The sequence below is a fragment of the Daktulosphaira vitifoliae genome, unplaced genomic scaffold, assembly GCF_025091365.1.
Source record: "Daktulosphaira vitifoliae isolate Bord-2020 unplaced genomic scaffold, ASM2509136v1 Scaffold_4, whole genome shotgun sequence".
NCBI classification, from domain to species: Eukaryota; Metazoa; Arthropoda; class Insecta; order Hemiptera; family Phylloxeridae; genus Daktulosphaira; species Daktulosphaira vitifoliae.
In genome coordinates, this window is record NW_026099575.1 from 19,902,469 (window position 1) to 19,925,355 (window position 22,887).

The 22,887-nt window shown below is 26.4% G+C and overlaps 3 protein-coding genes across 3 annotated transcripts in view; 2 read left to right on the top strand and 1 right to left on the bottom strand.

Annotated features, from left to right (window-relative positions):
- LOC126903533 (guanine nucleotide-binding protein-like 1) overlaps positions 1 to 4,673 on the top strand; it is an 8,000-nt gene extending 3,327 nt beyond the window's left edge. The window contains exons 3-11 of the mRNA XM_050681720.1: positions 948 to 1,302; positions 1,518 to 1,728; positions 1,807 to 1,911; positions 2,447 to 2,538; positions 2,603 to 2,725; positions 3,662 to 3,787; positions 3,876 to 4,026; positions 4,093 to 4,233; positions 4,320 to 4,673. Of these exons, the coding sequence (XP_050537677.1) occupies positions 948 to 1,302; positions 1,518 to 1,728; positions 1,807 to 1,911; positions 2,447 to 2,538; positions 2,603 to 2,725; positions 3,662 to 3,787; positions 3,876 to 4,026; positions 4,093 to 4,233; positions 4,320 to 4,573 (1,558 nt within the window). The 3' untranslated portion in view covers positions 4,574 to 4,673. The remainder of the gene's footprint in view (positions 1 to 947; positions 1,303 to 1,517; positions 1,729 to 1,806; positions 1,912 to 2,446; positions 2,539 to 2,602; positions 2,726 to 3,661; positions 3,788 to 3,875; positions 4,027 to 4,092; positions 4,234 to 4,319) is intronic.
- Positions 4,674 to 6,434: 1,761 nt separating this feature from the next.
- LOC126903552 (protein SREK1IP1-like) lies at positions 6,435 to 7,198 on the bottom strand. Its single transcript, XM_050681755.1, has one exon. It carries the CDS (start codon positions 7,034 to 7,036, stop codon positions 6,665 to 6,667), a length of 372 nt encoding a protein of 123 aa, XP_050537712.1. The 5' UTR covers positions 7,037 to 7,198; the 3' UTR covers positions 6,435 to 6,664.
- Positions 7,199 to 7,337: 139 nt separating this feature from the next.
- On the top strand, positions 7,338 to 8,968 carry LOC126903553 (NADH dehydrogenase [ubiquinone] iron-sulfur protein 6, mitochondrial). The gene is made up of 3 exons (XM_050681756.1): positions 7,338 to 7,568; positions 8,315 to 8,491; positions 8,772 to 8,968. Exons 1-3 carry the CDS (start codon positions 7,446 to 7,448, stop codon positions 8,835 to 8,837), a joined length of 366 nt encoding a protein of 121 aa, XP_050537713.1. The 5' UTR covers positions 7,338 to 7,445; the 3' UTR covers positions 8,838 to 8,968.
- The last annotated feature ends 13,919 nt before the right edge of the window (positions 8,969 to 22,887 follow it).

A 22,887-nucleotide genomic window follows, 5' to 3' on the forward strand; every position in this document is an offset into this window, starting at 1 on the left:
TTCACGGTGAAAATGGCTACCAAATGCTATTATTGTGTGAAAATTCTCAATTTTATTTTTTACATTTTTAACTTTATAATGCTATAACTTATTGAAAAGTGTATTGATCAATATAATTTTTTTATGGGAAATACTATTTTTTAATATTCCTTTTTTCATTCGACATACTTTATCTTAATCAGGATATTAATAAGGAACTAGCAGTTTATGAAGCTTTTGGAATAATCCACTAATTTTTTAAAATTAAACACTCTAAAGATTTGCATCGAAGTGTTTTTTTTTTATAGTGATTTTAATCACTGTCAGATATCATTATACTTGATCCAACTATGCCACGTCACCACTGTGCCGCGACCCCCCTGTGCTGGGTTTTTTTTATATTAAAACTGACGAGAGATCAATTAATTTAAATTAATATAATATACAACTATTATCTTCTCACACTTATTTTAAATTAGTTATTGATGTATATAATTTTTTTACAAGGAAAATCGTAAAAAGGTAGCTACCTCAAAATATTAAAAATTCAGAATTAAAACTTCCTTTTATACTTAATTAAATAAAATAAATGTAACAATAATGATAAAATCATAGTTTTTGTGAGTATCCATTTTTCAAGTCAGTCACTATTTTGCCTCAGTCAGGTTCACCCATTCATTTTTTTTTTCTTATTTTCAAATATCCTACTTAACTTTTATGTTGTAACTATTCTTTTAGCCTTTAAATTTATCTTTTTTTTTAAATTTAATTTAGCTGAAAATATAATTTTTATTTCTATAATATTTGCTTTACCTCTTTACTAATTTTATTATTGAAGAAATTGCCTTATAAAGTCAATTTCTATTACTATTACTATAGAAAGAAATTTTTCCTGGTAAAATATGTTTACTTATTCTATTTATATTTTTTCATGTCATAAATTAAACTTGTTATTTATATTTTATTAGGTATGTATTGCAGTTCAGACGAGAAACTGATGAAGAAATACGTAAACGTAAAGAAGAAGCAAGGAAAGAAATTATTCCTGTTACTGAAGAAGAGTTAGAATTTGATCCTGTACCATTCTATGATGGTGAAGAATTAGGTTTTCCAGTTAGACCAAAATGGAGTCCTGATATGACTAGAGAAGAGTTAGATAATAGGGAGTATAGATATTTCAAAAATTACTTGTTGTCATTAAAACAAAGAAGTGACTGGGATCAATTGAGTTATTTTGAGTTGAATCTTGAAACATGGAGGCAAATGTGGCGTGTGATGGAAATGTCTGACATCCTTGTATGGATTGCTGATGCACGATATCCAGTAAGTAATTAAAAGACTTGTAGTAATAAGTATAAGTCCATTTTTTGAGTTCATTTATTTAGAGCACTCTGTTATTATTATTTTAACTATAAAAATAATGTTTTGAATGCTCTTTGTTTTTTAATTTATTTGGTTGTTTATCTAAGAAATTGCTGTTTTATAAATAATGCATTGGTATCAAAAAGTTACTGTTAAATAAATAATTTTAATTTTAGGCCATTCCACCTTATTTATTTACATATGTGTTGAGGACATTAAAAAAAAGTTTAATCATCATATTGAATAAGGTCGATCTAGTTCCATCACCAGTAGCATTAGCCTGGAAACACAAATTAGTAGAAACATATAATTTAGATAATGATCATGATGCTAATGTACATGTTTTATTTTTTACGTCATACATAAAAAGCTCAGAATTTAAAGAAGGTGAAGTTTTAGTGTTAATATTTTTATTAAAAATCCTAACTCATAAAACTTATTATAGTTATATTCAAAAAAATATAGGAATACAAAAGAAAAAACCAAGGGGAAAATTGAAAATGGCTGCAGATGCTGCTGAATTGCTAATGAAGGAATGCAAATACATTGTTGAAAAATATCAAGCCAATAGTAAGTAGTATAAATTACATATTCAATATATTGAAACTATACTAATAAAATTTATCTCTTTTATCTTAAGTTTTAATATTATTCATGATTAAACGATAACTTTATAACTTTATTATTGTGGTACAATTATTTAAAACTACCACAACCACGAATTATTTTCAGAGTTGTTTTGATTTCAACAAATATTTTTCTCCTCATTGTGATGAATAATAATAATTACTATAAAAAAAAAAAAATAAATAAAAATAATAATAATAATAAGAAAATTTGTGATGATTTATTAAATTACAATTACAATTAATATTTACTTATTTGTGAAAGGGTTGTAACTAAATAGTTGCTTCAGTAAAAAAATCTAAGGTATATGGTTTTGGTTGGTTTGAGTATCACAATATAATTATATAAATATAATAATTTGTTATTTTGGATTTAAGTAAATTTCTTTTAGAATAGTAATTCAAGAAATAGTTTAGTAAATAATATGATTTTACTTTAAAGTATAAAAATTTACTAAGTCAACTTTCATTGTTTTTAGTTGATTTGAAAAGCTGGGAAAAAAAAATAGCTGAAGAAAAAGAACTTGAATATGATAATGAAGAAGACGTTGAAGTTGGAGAAACTATAACTGTAAAATATTATTAAAATTTATTGTTTATTTAATATTTTTCATTATTATTGTTTTTCATATTAGAGTGCTTCAGAAACTAATTATGAGCATATAGATTTATTTCAAAATGAATTTCTTACAATTGGCTTACTTGGGCAACCAAATGCTGGGAAGTCCTCTGTTTTGAATGCATTGATGGGTAAAAAGGTTTTGTATATTTTGTCAAGTTCAAATAAAATAAAAACTGACAATTATAAATTTTAAATCTATTTTAATTATGGTATTATTCAGTTCATAATTAAAAATTAAAAAAATTAAATATTTTAAATTTTACAGTATTATTCAAAATTACATGTTGTTATATTATAATTTTATTATGATAAAACTACACATCTGACAATTTCCAAAAAATGAGATTTTTATAACATAATATGTGTGATTTTTTTGTGTAAAATATTTGTAATTATTCTATTTATTTAATATTATATTTCTCTCTCCAAAAAATAACTAATTAATGAAAAATTAGAAATATATGTAACTAAAAAACCAAACTAATGATGAATTTTTAATTTACATACAAATCTTTTAACAATTGTAAAACGTTAATTAGATACAAAAAGAATTGTTAAAATAAAGTTATTTGTAATTTTTTTCCTTATCATATTATAAAGTTAAAAATAATGGTTCCCATTTTAGAAAATTATAACTAAAGACTTTGATCCCTGAAGGGTCGAAAAAAAATAATTTCACTACATATTACTGCAGTTTTTTGAATTTGATATTTTTTCTCTTCAAAAATTAAAAATTCTCAATAGTTTTTGAGAAAATAAGTGTCTTACCAGACTTTAATCACCTATATAATATCCTTTCTTATTTTTATTTTTTCAAAATGTGGTTTGATGTGTAGTAATCAGAAAAAAGTTGTATTCCAAACTACCATAAACATAAAAAATTTTACTTTATTAATAAAATAATCATATGCTATTAAATTTGAAGATTTTAAGTTAATTGATGTTTATTTTTTGATTATTAGTGCTTTTAAATTAAATTACATTTAATCATAGATTGTCAGTTTTTAACTATTAATAACTAATTATTTAAGTATTGTTATTAAAATATAAAATGTTTTTGATTGAAACATAGGTGGTGAGTGTATCGCGAACTCCTGGTCACACAAAACATTTTCAAACAATATTTTTGACTTCTACAGTTCGTTTATGTGACTGTCCTGGATTAGTATTTCCTTCTAAACTTACAAAACCTTTACAAGTAATGTTTAAATATTTAATTTTATTATGAAAAGAAATTGTCTTACTTGATAAGTTATGAAATAAGTTGTATTGTTTATGACCCTTAGGTGTTAATGGGTTGTTATCCTATTGCACAACTTCGAGAACCTTATTCAACTATAAAATTTTTGGCTGAAAGATTAAATCTAGTAAAAATATTGAATCTTCAACACCCTGAGCCTGGAGAAAATCAATGGTCAGCAATAGACATTTGTGACAGTATGTTTTAAAATAAACTACTGGAATTAAAATTCATAATATACTCTATATTTTATTTTGTTTAAGGTTGGGCAATTAAACGAGGTTTTATAACAGCTAGAGCTGGACGCCCTGATACATACCGTGCGGCCAACCATCTACTACGTATGGCTTTAGATGGGAAAATATGTTTAGTATTAAAACCTAAAAATTTCACATCAAATAAAAGTAAGATTTATAAATTATATGATCGTTATAAATTGTTTAAAATCTTGTCTTGAAATTTTTGTTAATTTATGGTTTATTTAATATAGACTACTGGTATTCATCCGACCAATTGAAGAATATATGGAAAATCAAAGGTATGACTGAAGAATCTAATACTTATGAATATCATTATGTAAGTGAATCTGACAATGAAGAGCAAAAAGATGAGTTAACTTCTAATAAAACTACTAGTAATAAAGATGATTCTGATGATGAAGAGCTATCTGGCAGTGATGAATCAGATATTCAAGGAGGTCATGTTGCGTCTAATAAGTTTGCAGTCTTAGATGTATCGGATTGATTTTTTTAGCTCTAAAATAGTGTTATAGATAATTTTTTAAAGTTTTTTATTTCCAATTTAATATAAATGATGTGATTAGTCAATAAAAATTTATGTTTAATGTTTTTGTTTAATTAAAGTGTCCTAATAAATTAAATGAAAAATATTATATTTTTAATTTCTTCATTTAATAGATTAAAATAGTTTTAAAAAGTAAAGAAGTTAACTTAATTTTATTTCATTCTCTTAGTCTACCTGTTCAAAACTAAAGGTATAAATAATAAGTAAAGAAAAGAAAAATATTGCACATTTTGAACAGCATAATTGTTATTTAATAAGTATTAAAATTTTCACATATTCTAATAAATTTTTGCTACAATTTTAAAGAAAATCTATTAATCGAACTATATTAATAACTAAGAATCTTAGATAAATGTAGACATTTTTATTTTGAACTTATATTTAATATTAAATAATAGTCGCATACAGAGAATGGCTGCTATTGCCATCACTGGAGCATTAAGAACTACACCAACGGTCGCATTAGAGGCACTAATTGGATTGCCTCCTCTGCATCTAGAGGTGAAAGCTCACGCCAAAGCTACAGCACTAAGATTCCACAACTTAGGTATGTGGACTTTGGAGAGTGATACAACTGAACATGGTAAAATACTAAAAGAGATAGACAAGGGCTTTTTAGAATACCCCTTGGACTATATCAAACCGGTTCTTAAGAATAACATTCCCTACAAAGTGGAGATCACTACACGTATAGAATGGAATATTAACCACCTGACTGACAAAGGAGGATTTGTGATATATACAGATGGATCCAAAAAATCAGGAAAGGTAGGTGCTGGAATTTGGGGCTTAAAGCCACGAATAAATGTCAGTATGTCATTGGGCACAACACCCTCTGTTTTCCAAGCAGAGGTGATGGCATTACTGGTAGGTGCTCAGAACCTGCTGGTATACAAAAATAGGAAGATAACTATCTTAAGTGATAGTCAAGCGGCTTTGAAAGCACTCTGTAACGATCAGGTGAATTCAAAGCTGGTCCTCGAATGCAGGGAAACTTTAGAATCACTATCGAGGTTCAACAAAGTTACACTAGCGTGGGTTCCGGGACACAACGGTGTCACTGGAAATGAGAATGCTGATTTTCTAGCCAGGAAAGGAGCAGAGAACACCTATGTTGGATCAGAACCAGTGGTAGGGCTCACTGAGCAATCGCTCAAAGCGTTACCCAAGAATTGGTGCAGAGAACAACACAGGAAAATCTGGAAGTACTTGGTAGTACCTAGACAATCTAAAATGTTTATCAAGACCCCTCGTTTATTGCTGGGTGATCGTAATAGCATGACTAGACATCAAATAAGCACCCTGACTGGTCTACTGACAGGACATAGTCACCTGCTTAAGCATCTTAACGCAATGGGGGTATCGGAATCACCATTGTGCAGGAAGTGTAGAGTAGAAGAGGAAGACTAATTTCACATCATGTGCGAATGTGAAGCCTTGTCCACACTAAGATCAAACTACTTGAATAAACCATTTCCTGAAAAAGAGGATATTAAAAACCTAAAACCCAGAGAGATACTTAATTTCGCCAGAAAGACAGGACTCTTTGGTCATCTTTAGAGGTGACTTTATGGTTGGTAATGTATTAACACTTTGGTGATAACACTTAGGTGGGTAAACCGAATCAAGACAATTCGGTATGAGGTGCGCACAATGGACCAACAGGTCTGAGTGCATGGGCACTATGTCCACCTCAATAATAACTAAAACTAAAACTAATATTAAATAAAATATTCTAAGAGATAAAATGAATATACACTTATTCCATTCATTTATATTTATCCCATTTCCCCTTTTTGATAAAAAAAAAAACAATTGTAAGGTTCAATTATATTTTTATTTACAAAATAATTGTCAAGATTTAATTTAAATTATTATTATTGGATTTGACTCTATAAGAAATAAACATAAAATGTATACATGTGTTCAAAGTTATTATACAAAAGTTAAATAGAATTGTTTGAACTTAATAATGTATAATGAAGTCATTCAACGCATATTAGAAAAATATTAAATTGTGCTTAATACTTGTTAGTCTTTTGATTTTTTTTCTTTCTTGTGTTTCTTTTTATGTCTTTTAGTTTTTTCACCAGAATCATTACTTGAAGAATCACTATATGAAGATTTACGTTTTCGTTTCTTACTTTTTTTTTTTTTCTTCTTTTTTAGTCTTTCATTCTTTAATTTTAAGGCTAATTCTGTTTCTCGTAACTGAACTAGTGGTGTAACATATGGTTCATCCGATTCACTGCTTGTACTACTCACATCAAGAACAATTTCTTTATTTGGATCAATTTTGATGAAGTTCCGACATTGAAAAGTAAGATGCCCTGAATATCCACATTTTTTACAAGCTGGGCGGGCTGTAGTTTCTTTGGCAAAGCCAGAGAATTTAGATTCCATATTTAAGAATTAGTTGTATATACTTAGAATGGTTTAAATTGTAATAAAAGAAGTTTGTAAAATTGCTATTTATTTAATAATTAAGAAACTAATTTTAACAATAAAAAACAATATCAATCGTTATTTTACGTTATTATCAAGTATAAACCTTATCAATTTACACTCATTGACTATTATAATTTATTATTTTAATACAAGAATAAATCACAGGTTATATGGGTGATATTATCACATATCTGACTGTGAAAAAACTAACATTATCAGTAAACTAAATATAACATATGTTTTCTTATCATTCAAAAAACATAGCTAATGTTAAACTAAATTTTCATTAAGGATTACGGATTTTGTGCTGAAATTTAACTTTTATTAGCTTATCAGAAATTTGTGACTTTTTTAATTTTTAGGTATGGCTTTAAATTTGTTGAGTTTAAGATCATCGAATACTCTTTTTAGAGTAATGTGTCCTAGCTTGACACTTTCAGCTAAGTACTCCTGGGAGCCAAAAGAAATTGAAACCCACACTGGTCAGGTTAGTTAAAACAAAAAAGTAGACACTAAATCATTGTAATTAATGAAAGTATTAAACATGTTAAACTTGCATATAGGTTCATATAACTAGAGTTTTGACAGTATAATTAATACTTTTTTATAGAAATATAAGTATTATATTAAAATGGTAAAATGTTTATCATGAAGTTTTAACCACTAACCGAGATTTCTATTCTTCAATTTAATCGCCTTTAAAACAATATAGGAGATAAATCTTTATAATTTTATATTTTATACTTAAGATTTAAAATATTTTTTTTTTAATTTTGGTTATTATATACAAGCCATTACAAGTTTTTATTTAATGAAACGTTTTATATGAAACACATATTTTAGTAGCTTTCTTAATAAGTTTAAATATGTACCTTAATTTTAAAAAAAATTTTTAATCGAGTTTTTTAATATTTTTTTTTTATTTTTCCTAAGAATCAAAAAAAGTAATTACTTTTTAAAATTTTTATTGAATACAAGTGAAGTTGTAGATATTGTTATTTGTATATTATTTTGTAGGCATGGTGCAAAAATGTATTGGCTTTTTTTAGTTTTTTCTTTTTTAAAAGTTTATTATTACCACCGTTTTAACCTAAATTTATATTTTCTTTTCACTATAAAAATTGTTGTAAATGTTAAAAATAATATCTTTATATTTATTCAAAAAAATAAATAAATAATTTTTGTACTAAACTTATTACACGTTTATTATACAGTATTATTTTTATTTTTCAGAAATGGGAAAAGAATGATTATAGGTTAGCACGTTTCATAGATACAGAAAAGCAAGTCAATCAGTGTTTTGCAATTGATCTCATTAAACAAGTACCCCCTAAAGAATGTAAAGAAAGAGTTGTTTTTTGTGATGGTGGTGGTGGACCATTAGGCCATCCTAAAGTATACATAAATTTGGTACGATTATTTAATTATTATATCAAACTTACTTAATAAATTCATATTAAAATGTATACCTTGAAGTATAATATATAATGACAATTGTTTTTGTTTAATTCAGTTTTGAAAGAGACAAAGCTAATTATATATCTTAGCAAGTTCATTTTAACATTTGCTTTCTATTATTTGCAAACTTTTTTTCTCATAAAATACTTGTTCAAATTTTTTGTCTGTATTGATTTAATATTTTTATAACAGCACTTTAAATATATATATATATATATTTTTATATATTTAGGATAAACCTGGTAATCATTCTTGTGGATATTGTGGATTACGTTTTTTCAAAGAAGATCACCATTAAAATATAACATCAGAACTTAGATGGATATCTCATACATGTTTTATTAATTTTTGGATATGTAGTAGCAAATTGTAAAATTTCAATTAATTATGCTATTAGAAATAAAATATAATATTTAATTTAAAAAAAAATAAGAAAATATAAAGTTGTTTACTGTCAATTTAGAATTAGATCTTATGTTACACCATATTGTAAATATAAATATTTATAATAAATTATTGTATAATTTCACAAGAAATTATATCAATTATAACTATAAAAGTATTAGCTTAATAAAGTAAAGTTAATCATAAGTTTAAAATTTGATGACAAGAATTCATTTCTTTAAATTAAAACTTAGGATAAGATATATATATATATAATTTAAATTAAAAATTAAATTTTTTTAAGGAAATTGTCAGCGATTATATAATTTGGTTCAATTTTGTTTAAATGAGTTCAAAAATTTTAATATTACTGTATTTACTTGAACATTAGCTTTACCAAGTCAATTTATTAATTATTAAGGACAAATGAGTGGATTTATAAGTGTATTTTAAGTTAATGTCCTCATTTGGAAATTTTGTGTTTATACACAATTTATACAAATAAATAAATGCTGCTCTAGGCCTATCTTCTTTTAGCAAAAATATACTATCTTATACAAATTCATATTTTGCTATTCTGAGAATTTTATAAAATCACTTTAGAAACATTAAAATGAATTTTTTGATTGACACAGGTGAAACAAATTTTATTATAAACTATGCATAATTAATTAATAAACAATACTGATAATAGTCTATAAAATGAATCTTTTTTTGATAATCAGATTTTAATAAAAACTTATCTTAAATAATTTATTTCAAATTTTTATTAGATTTATCTAATAAAAATATTATAGGACCAGTTTGTGAGGTAATATACCATAATTATACAATAGTATAATAAAGTAAAATTTTACTGAGTGTTCAGTAAGTATATTATTACAATATAAAGTCTTTATAGCATTTTTTTTCTGATAATTGACAATTTTAATTGTTTATTTAATGACAATTAATTAAAAAAAGTTGGATATTTTATCTTAACTTTTTATTGGTTATACTTACAAGGACAAAATTTATGTTATCAAAAAGAAAATTATATGAGTACTTTTAAAACTTAAAGGGGTTGGAATAAATTTAATTTTACTAAAAACATTGTTTTAGTTTCGGCTATGAAGACTATAGTAGTCTATATTGGAACAGTTGTACCTTGTAAAATGATATTCGTATTCATGACGTGACTGTCGAAGAAGTATAAATAAAAAATTTATGGCATTCCATCAGACTAAGACAATAGTGCTTTGTGTCTTCGTAGAAACTATCGATAAAACTATTCCTGTAAGTTAATGAATAATTTTCCTGCAAATAGAGACAGTACATAAACAACAATGAATATCTCAATTTTCCATAACTGTTTAATAATTTACTTGTCGTCTATGTTCTGACGTTGACAGTTTCCAAACAACCTACTCGATAACGATATTAATTAGTCGTATTATGAATATTTTGGCAAAGTCAAACCTATCATTTTGAACATTACCCTTTAATCATTTTTCTACTATCTGTTTTGCTAGTAATTGTGAATTATCTTTGAAATGATATGACTACATTTCAGTAATTTACGTATAATTGTTGATTTTTGTTGTAAATTGTTTTGATATGATTAAGTAGCAATCAGAAATCTAAATAAAGAATGAGGATATCTTCACTCGAACATCACTTGAACTTGGTAGAATTTTACCGTCTGAACACTAATTAGTACGTGTTTTTGGAGTTTTTATTGATGTAGAAAAATTTAGAAATGTAAGTAATTTAGTTTATATCTAAATTACTGCTGCGACGTGCCAGTCAAAAATATCGTATATAGGTAGAAAGTTTTATATTATTATTTTGTGGGTAATAAACTCGAACAAAACGCTTTTCTAGTGATTACTCAAGAGAGTACGTCATAATATTTTGGTTCCGAATATTTTATGATGCTGACGTTGTGTTTACGTATACATTTATGAATAATGAAAAAAGAAAAACATATAAGTATTAGCTAGAGGTAAGAAACGCCGCAATAAACTATAAAATAATATTGCCTAAGTTTTTTCGCCGGAGGAATAAAATATTTCAATGTCAGTACGTAGCGATTTTCATAAAGTAAAATAATCATCTAATGTAATATTGACTACTTTTTCAGAAGTATTGAAATTTATTTGCGGTCCGAGTCATTTGGTTCTAACACTCGCGATGTGTCTAATCAACAGTACGGTTTTGGATTGTTAAAAAGTTTTTATTGTTAATTCATTTCAAATCAATTTCTTTAACAGTACTTTAGTCTTGCGGTGAAATATTTGTTTCCGAGCTTATCAACTTATATGGCACAAGTGTATTTGCTTTCTAAATGTTTCATGTGATGTAAGGGCTGCCATGATTCGAAATTAGTGGCGTACTCACAATAAAAGCCATAAAAGGGACGTATGTATGGTCTCGTCCATCGGTAGTTTTACCGTTATTATAGGAGAAATTAAGTATTTACCGGTCGTTTTTGGCCGGAGGTAATCTTATCGCGGTGCCTTTAATTATGCACGTCTATCTTTTATCCCCAACAGGGCACGCCGGTGATAAAAGTTAATGTCTCTAATGTATTATTCGCTTTAACAGTCTGCAGGTACACAACCCCGTGGCCTTGTAGTTGGGGTTAATCTTCATCCCGTCGTCTGCCGTGTACAAGTGCACACACCATAAATAGGCGTAGCCATCCAAAACTTCACCGATGCTCACTTATCATCACATGTGTCTAAAACTTTCCAAAAGCACATAAGTATACTCGTTCGTCATAATTAACGTTAATGCACATTCTTTATCGTTAACGTACTTTGTATTGGAACTTCTCTCTTCTTACACATACACATTCATGATGATTACTATGATGTATTACTTTTATGTAACTACAAACGGCAAATGTAAACAGCAAATGGCTCGCGTAAAAAATTTATAATTTTTTGTTTTTTTTTCAAAATTCCAAAAGAAAAATTTATTACGCAAGAACAACACTATGCAAATAGTTAGTTCGCTATATTATGTTTAGATATTATATTTTTTTAATTCGACGCGAAGATAAATTATTGAAAGGTGTTGTTAATATTTCATGACCAACGGAATATTTTCAATTACGTTTAAACAGCGTACGATTTTATTTTGAAATAATAATATTTTAAGTAGGGAAAATCAAAGTTATTTGACGGAACTTAAATAGTTTAGTAATGCAATAAAATAAAAATTGGACAATACAATAATTTAATAAGAATTGATCACTTGTGGCTAAAATCATTTCAAATTATAAATATTAATCTAAAATTAAAAAATATAAAAACTATTCAAGTTAAAAGGCACATTTTTAATTTTAAGGAATATAACGAATTATTGTTTTTCGGTAATAATTCATACTTACATTATTTTTCACTTTTATTAACAATTTTTCGATATCACTTGTAATATATTTACATTAGAGAAAATAATCGCTGCTCAATTATTCTTTTTAATATGGTTTTGGAAAGCTTTTAATACACGTATTAAGCTTTATTTTCATATATTGTATACATTTTAAATTTACTTATGATTTTTATGAGGAAAATATAAAAGTTTTAAATAATTTATCTGGGGGCAAGTTGGTGGAGTATGTTGACGAGGAATTTTATACTCCATTTATAATTTATTATTTATAGTCCATTTAAAATATTTTATACAACTAAATATTTAAACACATTGTATTCATATTTATTAAAATATGTATTCCTTTTAATTAAAATTGAATTTTTCTTGTGTTTCGTTGATTTAATTAATTTCTCACGAAATGATAATTATCATTATTTTTCAAATTATTTTATTTTTTATTTTTACTTAAACTTTTTTTCTAATAAAAATACAATTTTTAATAAAAATACACGAAAATCGTAGGATTTTACTGTAATTGACTTAAATGTATTAATTTTACAAAAACCAACTTCCTCCAGGGTAGTTAGCGAATTTAAGTAATTTTAAGTTTTTAATTTTTTTAAGTGTGTTATTGCAGTATTTGGAATATTTTTACCTAACTCTCTCGATATATATTCAAATAAATGAAAGACAAAAAAACAATTATGGTTCGAAAGGTTTTATCTAGAGTTCAAGTTAAAACTGAGTAACGCCAATATTTACAACATTATCCTCTATATGGGCAAATTATTTTCAAATTGATACTAAAAGTGTCCCAATAGCAGTATAATTTTGTTAGGACATTTGATGCGATAATCCGACTTGCTCATATTTCCCAGGTGACATCTTTTGAAAATTCTAGTAAACCGACTAGCTCAAGTAATCCGTTTTGGATCAGTGAGGAACATTTTAAATGCATCGATTCATAGTTCATAAATAAATATTCAACATAGACTAAAAAAAAAAAACACAGTTGATAAAATCAAAGAGAAGAAATATTGTGAAAAGTGAAGATATACTTCCGGTTTTAAATTGTTTCATTGGTGGACACTATGAATCATGTATGTTACGAAACATGAAACATAAAAAGGTTTTAAAAATATTCATGAAATCATCAATACTGTATGGATGACAGGATTTATACTATTGGGCTAAAATACATATTCCGCTGATTTATAGTTGATAGTTTTTTATTTTTCCCATCCCCGTTTTCATTTTTTCGCGGAATTTTATTTAATATTAATGCAATTGAACGACACTGTAGGAAAACTCTATTAATACAGTATTTAAACCCGACGTAATGAAATGATTTTGGAACTTGGCCTATGGTTTTTTATTTATCGGACGCTGCGTCAAAATTGAAATGAAACGTCAACACTCGACAGATATTATGGAAAAAATAACTAAATTAACGTGTGAAGGGTTGTGTTTTTAAATCGATCGGGACGTTTGTGTAAAACCCGTCAACTGGTCGCTATACTTAGTCGGATTAAAATGAAATTTGCATTCGCCTTTATACTGGCCGCTGTTGTAGCGCAAAGAGAATTATTTATAATGCTTTTTGTGTTCCTAAAGTACCTGCCAAAGTAGTTGTGGCTAAGAGACAACGGGCGCGGAAGAGAACTCCATCGAAATCATCACAGCGTTTCGATATTGACGGGAAACACAACTTTCATTAAAGGTTTAAATATTTATCGGAATTCGTGCGTGTTATTATTTACTCTGAGAACACTATTACTGTGTAATCGCTATTGTCGATGGAAAACTATGTATTGTTTTTTGAACAAATTCACCAGTTCAACCATATAATATATTTTTCCTCTATTCGGCACAACAACCATTTTCTCGTTTACAATTTTTTGTACGATTTCGAAAAGGAATTTTTATGGTTTTCCGAATCTGGCTGCAGATTTATCCTATCGCATTTAATTTTTGAGATAATTAGTAGTAATTGGAAGATTAACGACGATTACACTGTAATAATAAAATAATAGAAATATATAATTTTTGTTTCTTTTTTTAACTTTCCTGAAATTATTCCGTCTTGAGAGTTCAATAAGAGTAAAATTTGAAACTGTTCCATCAAGTTTAACTGATTTCTTGGACCTTTGATGTTCAGTTTGAGTGTCATTTCTCATAAAAAAAAAATGCTTTATTATCAAGTACAACTTTTTTTTTTATTTAACTTACAGTTATGAAACTTCAACCGACAGATTGACAATTCTATAAGGATTCAAAAATATTAATTGTGTGCGTTTTGAGCAAATATAAAGCAAAAAAATTGCTACTAATGCAAAAATACGGGAAAATTTCGTAAATTCGTAAAAATATTGTTTTTATATACTACTACACCAGTATAGTTTTATTTTGAAATAATTGGATATAATACAATCTTATATATAGAAGGTGTTCCGTAAGTAAGGCAACAGATGAATTGTTACGAACAATGTGAACTAAAGAAACCCATTTCCTTACTTACTGAACACACTATATATCAACAGTAAAATCGATGGAGTATTTAGTTTTTACGCATGAATATTTTATAATTAACTATTAATATAATTATAAAGAAATGGAGAGGCGCTATCCTGTTCTTTGAATCGTTATATTTTATTATTTTGTAAATTTTTTGCAAATCATTTTTACTTAATACGATTTTATTTTCATAAGAAATCTCCGTTTATTTGATTTTCTTTTATAATCATTTCGTGTTTGGTCATATATTATACCCAACAAAAATCTGCCATCATATTAGTATTCCACCGACCCTGGTAGCTCTTCTTCATTTATTTATAATTATATATATATATATATATAAATATTGTAATATTGTAATATTGTATAGAAATCACATAAAAATTGTAAACGATAAACATTTTTTTTTACTTCAGAAATTGATAAACCTAGACGATGGAACTAAAATTATTTTTTTGGTATATTTGGTATTGAAAATTTTTGCTTGTATTGGATTTAAAACGTATACGCCCACTTGAACTATTCATCTTAATGAATTCTATGGTGGATTATTTTCATTGGGATGATTTTTAGACAAGGAGATAGGTTTTATATTTTATAATTTTATTTTTAAGGAAAAACAATAAAAGACAGAAAAGTCAGTGTTCACTCTAATAAAGATTTTATTAGTAGTATTATATAAAAATTAATTTATGAACATCAAAACACAAAAGGTTTGCCCCAAAGCTAAAATAAGCAAATACTATGATATGGCTAACGGACAGGAAAGTGACCGCCACTAAAGAACCCTCTTGAATTGGCGTCTGTCATTCAGTAAAGGTAATTATGTAAGGAAAATCGGACGAAAAGTGTAAGTAAACTAAGACAAAGAGATTATTTTTTTAGACGTATTTCGTTTAATATATATCCAATTTGACGTGGTCTAACATGATGCGTAACTAGTTTTTACTGCTCGTACGTTAATCAAATAACAAGCCATTCATTTAAGTGTGATTAAGTGTCACACATCAAAAGGAATTTCGGTACAAAAGGTCATCTCATCTGCGCTTCGGAAACTGTTGAATCAAAATCTATTTCATTCTTTTGTGTTGCGTGTTTGCAGTATTCTCGTGGAAAAATCTGTTTGATATACCTGTGAGTTTTGGAATTCAATATTTCTTGCTTGCTTTTCTCCTGTAATCTCCCTACTCTGCGCTTTTGTAGCCCGTCCTCGTCTCACCGCCCAGCTAATTCTGGATAACGCAATGTCGCTCGAGTATTTTTTTACTTTGCAGAAGGGTTTGTTGTACAAAAGAAAAAAACGGTTATAATATAAAATATTCGATAAAGGGGAATTCACCAACACAAAATGTAAAGGGATAAGCAAGCTCGTGCAAGAGACGAAAAAGAAGAAATACATATCGCGGGGGATCGTGAAACCGGAAAAATCTTTAGCCTTTGTAAAAGCCACCGGTATGTATTTATGAACGTTTTTAACGATTGCATTCATTCACATATACATTCACTGTAGTGTTCAGGTAAAATTTTAACTTGGATTTTCTGACGAATAAAGTGGTTTTATTGTCAAGAGTTTTAGACGATAGATAACATTTATCTATCATAAAAATATTTAATATGTGGATATCGAGTCGAATAAACTGAAATTTCGTCCTTATTTTGTAACATTACTTTATACGTAAAAATATTCATTTATTATTAAAATGAAATTTTCAGTCTGAGGTTTCATAAAATCGAGGGGATACCTTAGTATTAATAACTAAAAAGTGAATGGGATATAAATTATTTCCGCTACTAATCAACGGGTTTTACTCATTCTCAAAATAATAATAAAACGTTTTTACGCAAACTTCTATAGTATCATATTTGTTTATTATATTTTTATATATTTTTTAAACTTTTAGTCCTCAGTAAAATTTGTTGCTATTAGTTTTACGAGTATTTATTCTCTAAAGGGCTGAGCCCAATCCATTGGCCCTGTTAAAATATTATTTTTTAATTTCAATGTCTAAGTTAATTTTTCTTTGCAATTGTAAATTCATTTATACATATAATTATGATTAAGATAAAAAAGAAAAACGTATTCTAAAATTTATCATTAACTTTAAAGTAGACGATGTTTGTTATTTATATGTCGAAGTTAAGAATTTGAGAGATTCTAATTGTGTTATTATCTAGTACTTAAAGTTTATTAATTGACTATATGGCCTACACTAATTGATTTTCGACTCTTTAGAAAACAAGTGTCAGAAAATACAAATGGTTATGACACTAAAAGCAGTATTTTTAGTTTACTCATTTCAAAAGTTTTCAACATTCCACGTAGCCACTTAGAATCTTGGAAAATTTAGTGAAGTAACTTTATTCAAAAATGAAGAAGAAACTACAAAGAAAATCATAACAATTCGTGTAATAACATTATGTTCTAATTAGGTATATTTTCTCAATTTTTCACTCATAACGCATATTATAAAAAACATTGTTTTCTATATTGTTATCTTGATGGCATAATTAAATTTTAATGAAGGATTTTGTTTTAATCCATTATAGTTATCTGTAACATTTTAAGTTACTGGTGTTTTAGTCTAATTAATTGTTTTATTGCAATGGAATATGATTTAAATTTTATACTCATATTTGCATCAGTATGATGTTGTATATGATTAATAATCATTGATAAGTATTTTTTTTTAATATCAATATTTTATTTTAAAAGCATATAGAATTTTTTAAAAACGAATTTCGAGTAACGTATATTTATTTATTCCCATGATTTCGATAATCTTAATTAATTGTTTTTAAAAAATTACTTTTATAGATAATACAATAAAGAGGTAAAACTTAATGTCTAATAGATGTTTTTATGTGTTTTATTATAGTTATATGACAAATGTTTCGCTACAATTGACATCTTTATTAAGATATTCGGATATGTTTGCAGTGTATATATGAAATTAAAAGCGAAAATCGAATGTTCGGCAGAGTACATTAACGTAACTGAAAATCAAATGTCGATTGTCACCCGAAAGAAGACATTTCAATTGAACGCATTAAAGACATTTCCATTGCTTTGGTTGGATGATTTTCGTTTGTATTTTAAACTGTTTTGATCGTGATTATAACGTGGCAAGTTTTAATTTTATGCTTGTAAAGTTCAAATGTGTTTTCGTGTTTGATTCAGTACTGCTGAGATAGAATTCGAGTTACTCACTAGGAATTTGTATGTGCGCACAGATAAAATGCGGCGAAAATTCATTTGTTACACTCACAGCGGGCAGAAAATAATGAGACATATACACTGACTGTCACAATTGTAGTCGATAGTCAAGAGCCGACATAGAATTAAGGAATTTAGAAGAATATATAGACGGAAATAAATTAAATCGGCCGTTGGTAAGCCACGTCGAAGACGGTACAACGAATATTAAGGTTATCTTGCGAGAGTTCAGAAAGATCTTTGATGCACACGCCGCCACAAGCTTAAAGAGCCAAACAATTTTAAAAAGCTATTAAATTGTCAAGCTTAATTTTTATACTAGTGCAAAATGATTGTGTGACCTTTTAAATTGGTCTCTGCAAGCACGTGCTTCAAAGGCATGTTCAAAGTTGAAATAAAAAAGTTGTTGGCAATCGAAATAAAATACTTAACAGTTAAAAATAAGAAATGAGCTCGAAAAGAAGTTTCCAATTAAATTTATGAATAATGTATATAGTTAATAACCATTTAATAGAATAATCAAGTTTATAAAAATATGACTCGATATGGATTTTACACCATAGATGCACCTAAGCACCGTAATATTTTTATCATTTTTGTGCAGTAAGATACTTAATTATTATTATTTTATTCTTCTTACATTTATGTCAAAGTAAACGAGTGATTAAAATTGGTATTTTCGAACGAAGATATTCGTTTATAGTATTGTAACCGTTTATATATTATCTACGAAATGATTAACATTATTTTAATTTATTTGCCAGCAATTTCTAGACGTATCGTTCTGTAAAAGATTTTCAAAATTGTTTAATTGAGTTTAACAACATTTTATAATAACATCATGAAATTTTTTTATTAAAATATTTCGTGTGTTTTTGCTGTCTTTTTTATACTTTTATTTCGCATGGAAAATATTTAATCGTTAAATACATTTCGGCGAATATTATATTAATGCGTCGAAACATTCCCTACGCTAACATAACACATACCTGAACCCCATTTTCGTTTAATACTGTTTTTGTAATTAGTCCGGCCAATGAGTGAGTTTCCTGCGTGGTCGTGTTCTCTTATAATAATTCATAAATTATGAAATATTTCATTACCGTTCGTCTACCGGGACAGTTTTAATAAATAAAATATTTACAATGGTCGCGGTGGAGAATAACAAAGGCGCAAAATAATCATTTTTGTGTATGGACCACGATGCCACCTCATAATGATCATGAATCAACAAAGTTCCTACTTATAGTAGTATATCCTATACTAACAGAGGTATAAAATATTTATGTGGTGAATATTCAGATGATGTAATACGCTTGTTTTGATTTTCGTTGAAATGCCCCCCTCAAAAATGTTCCCTTTGAAATTTTAATCATAATCCCCGGGACCCTTCAACAGACCTCTTGACGTCTAGTATATACTATTACATTATTATTTTGCTATCGGCTGTCGCGTTTGTTATTAAGTTTCACTGTTTCCATTTTGCGTAAACTATTTAAATTACCTCTATCGTACTTGTTGGTTACCGTGTAAAGTGTTTTAATTATTTCTCTGATTGTACAATGAACTTTTTATCCACCGTCAATTATAGGAGTTGTCTAGAATAAGATAGAGTACTTTTTTTTTTGTTTCAAGATTAAAATTTTATCTATATTTTTTGATTATTTTAATTCAAGTAATGTTTAATATGTTTTATTATTTTCCTAGACATTTTCATCAAATAAGTTTAAAAATTAAATTTTATGAAAAAAAAAATACGCAATGAAAAATTCAAATAGATATACAATCAGATTTTATTACACTTGTGGCTAATATTATTTAAAACATTTTTAAAGCATAATTTTAAATATATTTTTAATTTCAAATGATTAAAATAATGTTGGCTTATAAAAAGCCAAACAATGTCACTGAGATAAAAATTATAAATGTTTGTTATCAAAGTCTGAACATAGGTGCATCATTTTCATTACATCTCATTGTAAAAATATTAAAATTATACATAAGCATTATTTAAAAATATTTTTGACATATAAAAAAAATGTTTTAGTAATTAAAAATATATATTTTTTTTCCTTTTGTGTTCGACTTATCTCGATTTTTCCCTTATATTAAATTGTAGTTGAAATTAAGAGAAAATCACTTGCTTTATAAAAAACTTTATTTTTTATTTCAATATTTTTAAAAATATTTTACATAGAGTTATTATAATTTATATATGTATTTTTATAAGGATGAACTTCATTATTATTTTTATTATAATTCGTTAGCTTTTAACCTCATAGTATTATTTAAAGCTTACAATTATGTAGATAACATAACAATGCGAATCTCAGTATATTATGATATTTTTTCAAGGAAAGCATCACTATAAAAAATAACTTCTCAGAAAATTATTAAGAAAACAATATAAAAATTCACAGTATATGTAACTATCTAATAATGCGAAGATAAATCTCATACGTGTACATTATTTGATGAGTATTAGAGATAAACTGTGATATTGTACAAGAATTTTAGTATTATTTGTCAATGTTTTCAATTGTTTTGATAGTTATTTAATAATAGTGAACAATATTACCATTTTTTTCATATTGTCACATCAAAGAAAAATCAGGAAATGATAGAAATCAAATTTTATTTTCAAGTTAAATCTCCATTATATTAAAAATAGTTTTAAATATTTTACAGTTAATAAAAATTGTAAAGAATATAAATCAAAATTGCAAAAATTTATAGCAATAGTATTATTATTATTAGTTTTTATTTAAGTTTCATTGGATACTTTAACATTTTAAATACAATTCCAATGACTGGTTTGTTCAAAATATTCCCTAAAGTATTCAAAATGACTTATTGAGATATTTTATTTGTATTATATTCTCTATTATGTAGTTACATTGAAGTTTTCAAGTATTTATGAAAACCATAAAAAAAGTAGTTGAACACTTAAAATTATTGTTGTAGAAATAAACTTTACTTGGGAAAATTTCTCGTTTTATGTTATAATATTATAACGTACAAGTTCCTTTTTTGAAAACACAGTTTTATTCATGTTTTGTTTTTTTCTTCTTCATAAATTTCATTAAAATACCAAGTTTCTCGTTGCTATAGTATTCCTAATGAATTAATTCACATTATAAAGTAATCCCTAAGGAAGAGAGAGTCTCCTTTCTTCAGTTAATTGGATTACCGTGTATAACATTTTATCCATATTTTAGAACACGTAATAATTTTTAATGAAAATCATAATACACGTAAAAGGCTTTTGAAAATATTTTTCTTGTTTAAAAATATAAAATTCTAAGGTCAACAAGTTATTTATTTCTTAAGTATTTTTTTAGTTGAACATATTTAAGAAGGTTTACATCAAAAGACACAATTTTGCAAATTACAAAATAATTTGCGAGCTTTGCGATTCTAAATAAAAAAAAAAGAAAAATTGTAATTACACTAGAAACCAGAAACCACCAATAAACACCAACAAAAAAATCTTGTTGGCACCCTAAAAAATGAACACAGATAAAAATTGAACCTCTTCAAACGCCTTAATATACGTATTCCACTATAAACTAGGCCGACCCTATTTCGAAAAATCTTAAGAATCCATAGTAAGTTATAAATCTTAAGATTCTATATAAATGCATAAAATTTATGAAGCTCTAGAAATGCATAAAGTTTATGAAGCTCTAGAAATGCATAAATTAAGAAGCCATAAAAATGCATAAAATTTATGAAGCTCTAGAAATGCATAAATTAGGAAGCCATAAAAATGTAGAAATTTTAAAAAGCCATAGAAATGCATAAAATTTAAGAAGCTCTAGAAATGCATAAAATTTATGAAGCTCTAGAAATGCATAAATTAAGAAGCCATAAAAATGCATAAAATTTATGAAGCCATAAAAATGCATAAAATTTAAGAAGCCATAAAAATGCATAAAATTTAAGAAGCTCTAAAAATGCATAAAATTTATGAAGCTCTAGAAATGCATAAATCAAGAAGCCATAAAAATGCATAAAATGTAAGAAGCTCTAGAAATGCATAAATCAAGAAGTCATAAAAATGCATAAAATTTAAGAAGCTCTAGAAATGCATAAAATTTATGAAGCTCTAGAAATGCATAAATAAATGGTACTATGTATTTATATTACAATTATTGAGAACTCGTAATAAAAAAATAAAATAGTGTTTGGTAACTGAATACCCCTTAATATTTCAACATCATTCTTGTGTGCATAGAGGTTACATAGTGTTCTTTTTTGATAATTTGAAGTTATAAAAAAAGCCTATTATCTTTTTCCTAATATATCTGATACGCCAAACTCTAGGTTGAGTGATGTGAACTTCTCATAAACTCTTCTATGCAAGGTTGAATAGTTACTTTGAAATAACAAGACTACGCATAAAATTCAAAAGGCTAACATCAAAAGTTCTGTAGAAATCTATGCCATAACATTAATTTATCATATTAAAGTTAATTATGTGAACATTGAACATTACATTCCTATTTCTTTTGGATATTATAGTTTACTCATTATTAACTATAATATTTGTTATTTAAGTTCAATAACTACGTTTTAGACTTCATTATTCTGCAAGTTTATTATTAAAAATTACAATCAGTTATCGTGTTAAGAGGTTTTGAATAAATGAGTACCCTTTTTCCCTACAAAATTTGATTATTAATTTGAAATGATACATTATTTATTACACTTAAAATATTAATTTAAATATTGTTTAGTTTTAGAATTGAATTATATAGTTTAATTTCAATACTTTTTTACACAAAATAGATAATTTAGTTGAAAAAAGTTTCTTAAGAATAAATAAGCTTATCTTAAAAAAATGGCTAAATTTAATATGAAATTTTATTAAATT

Excerpts from the sequence above, each read along its gene's own strand:
- LOC126903552 (XM_050681755.1), bottom strand. The coding sequence starts at position 7,036 with ATGGAATCTAAATTCTCTGGCTTTGCCAAAGAAACTACAGCCCGCCCA.
- LOC126903553 (XM_050681756.1), top strand. The coding sequence starts at position 7,446 with ATGGCTTTAAATTTGTTGAGTTTAAGATCATCGAATACTCTTTTTAGA. Across the intron at positions 7,569-8,314 it reads TTGAAACCCACACTGGTCAG|AAATGGGAAAAGAATGATTA; the intron begins GTTAGTTAAAAC and ends TTTATTTTTCAG. Across the intron at positions 8,492-8,771 it reads CTAAAGTATACATAAATTTG|GATAAACCTGGTAATCATTC; the intron begins GTACGATTATTT and ends TTATATATTTAG.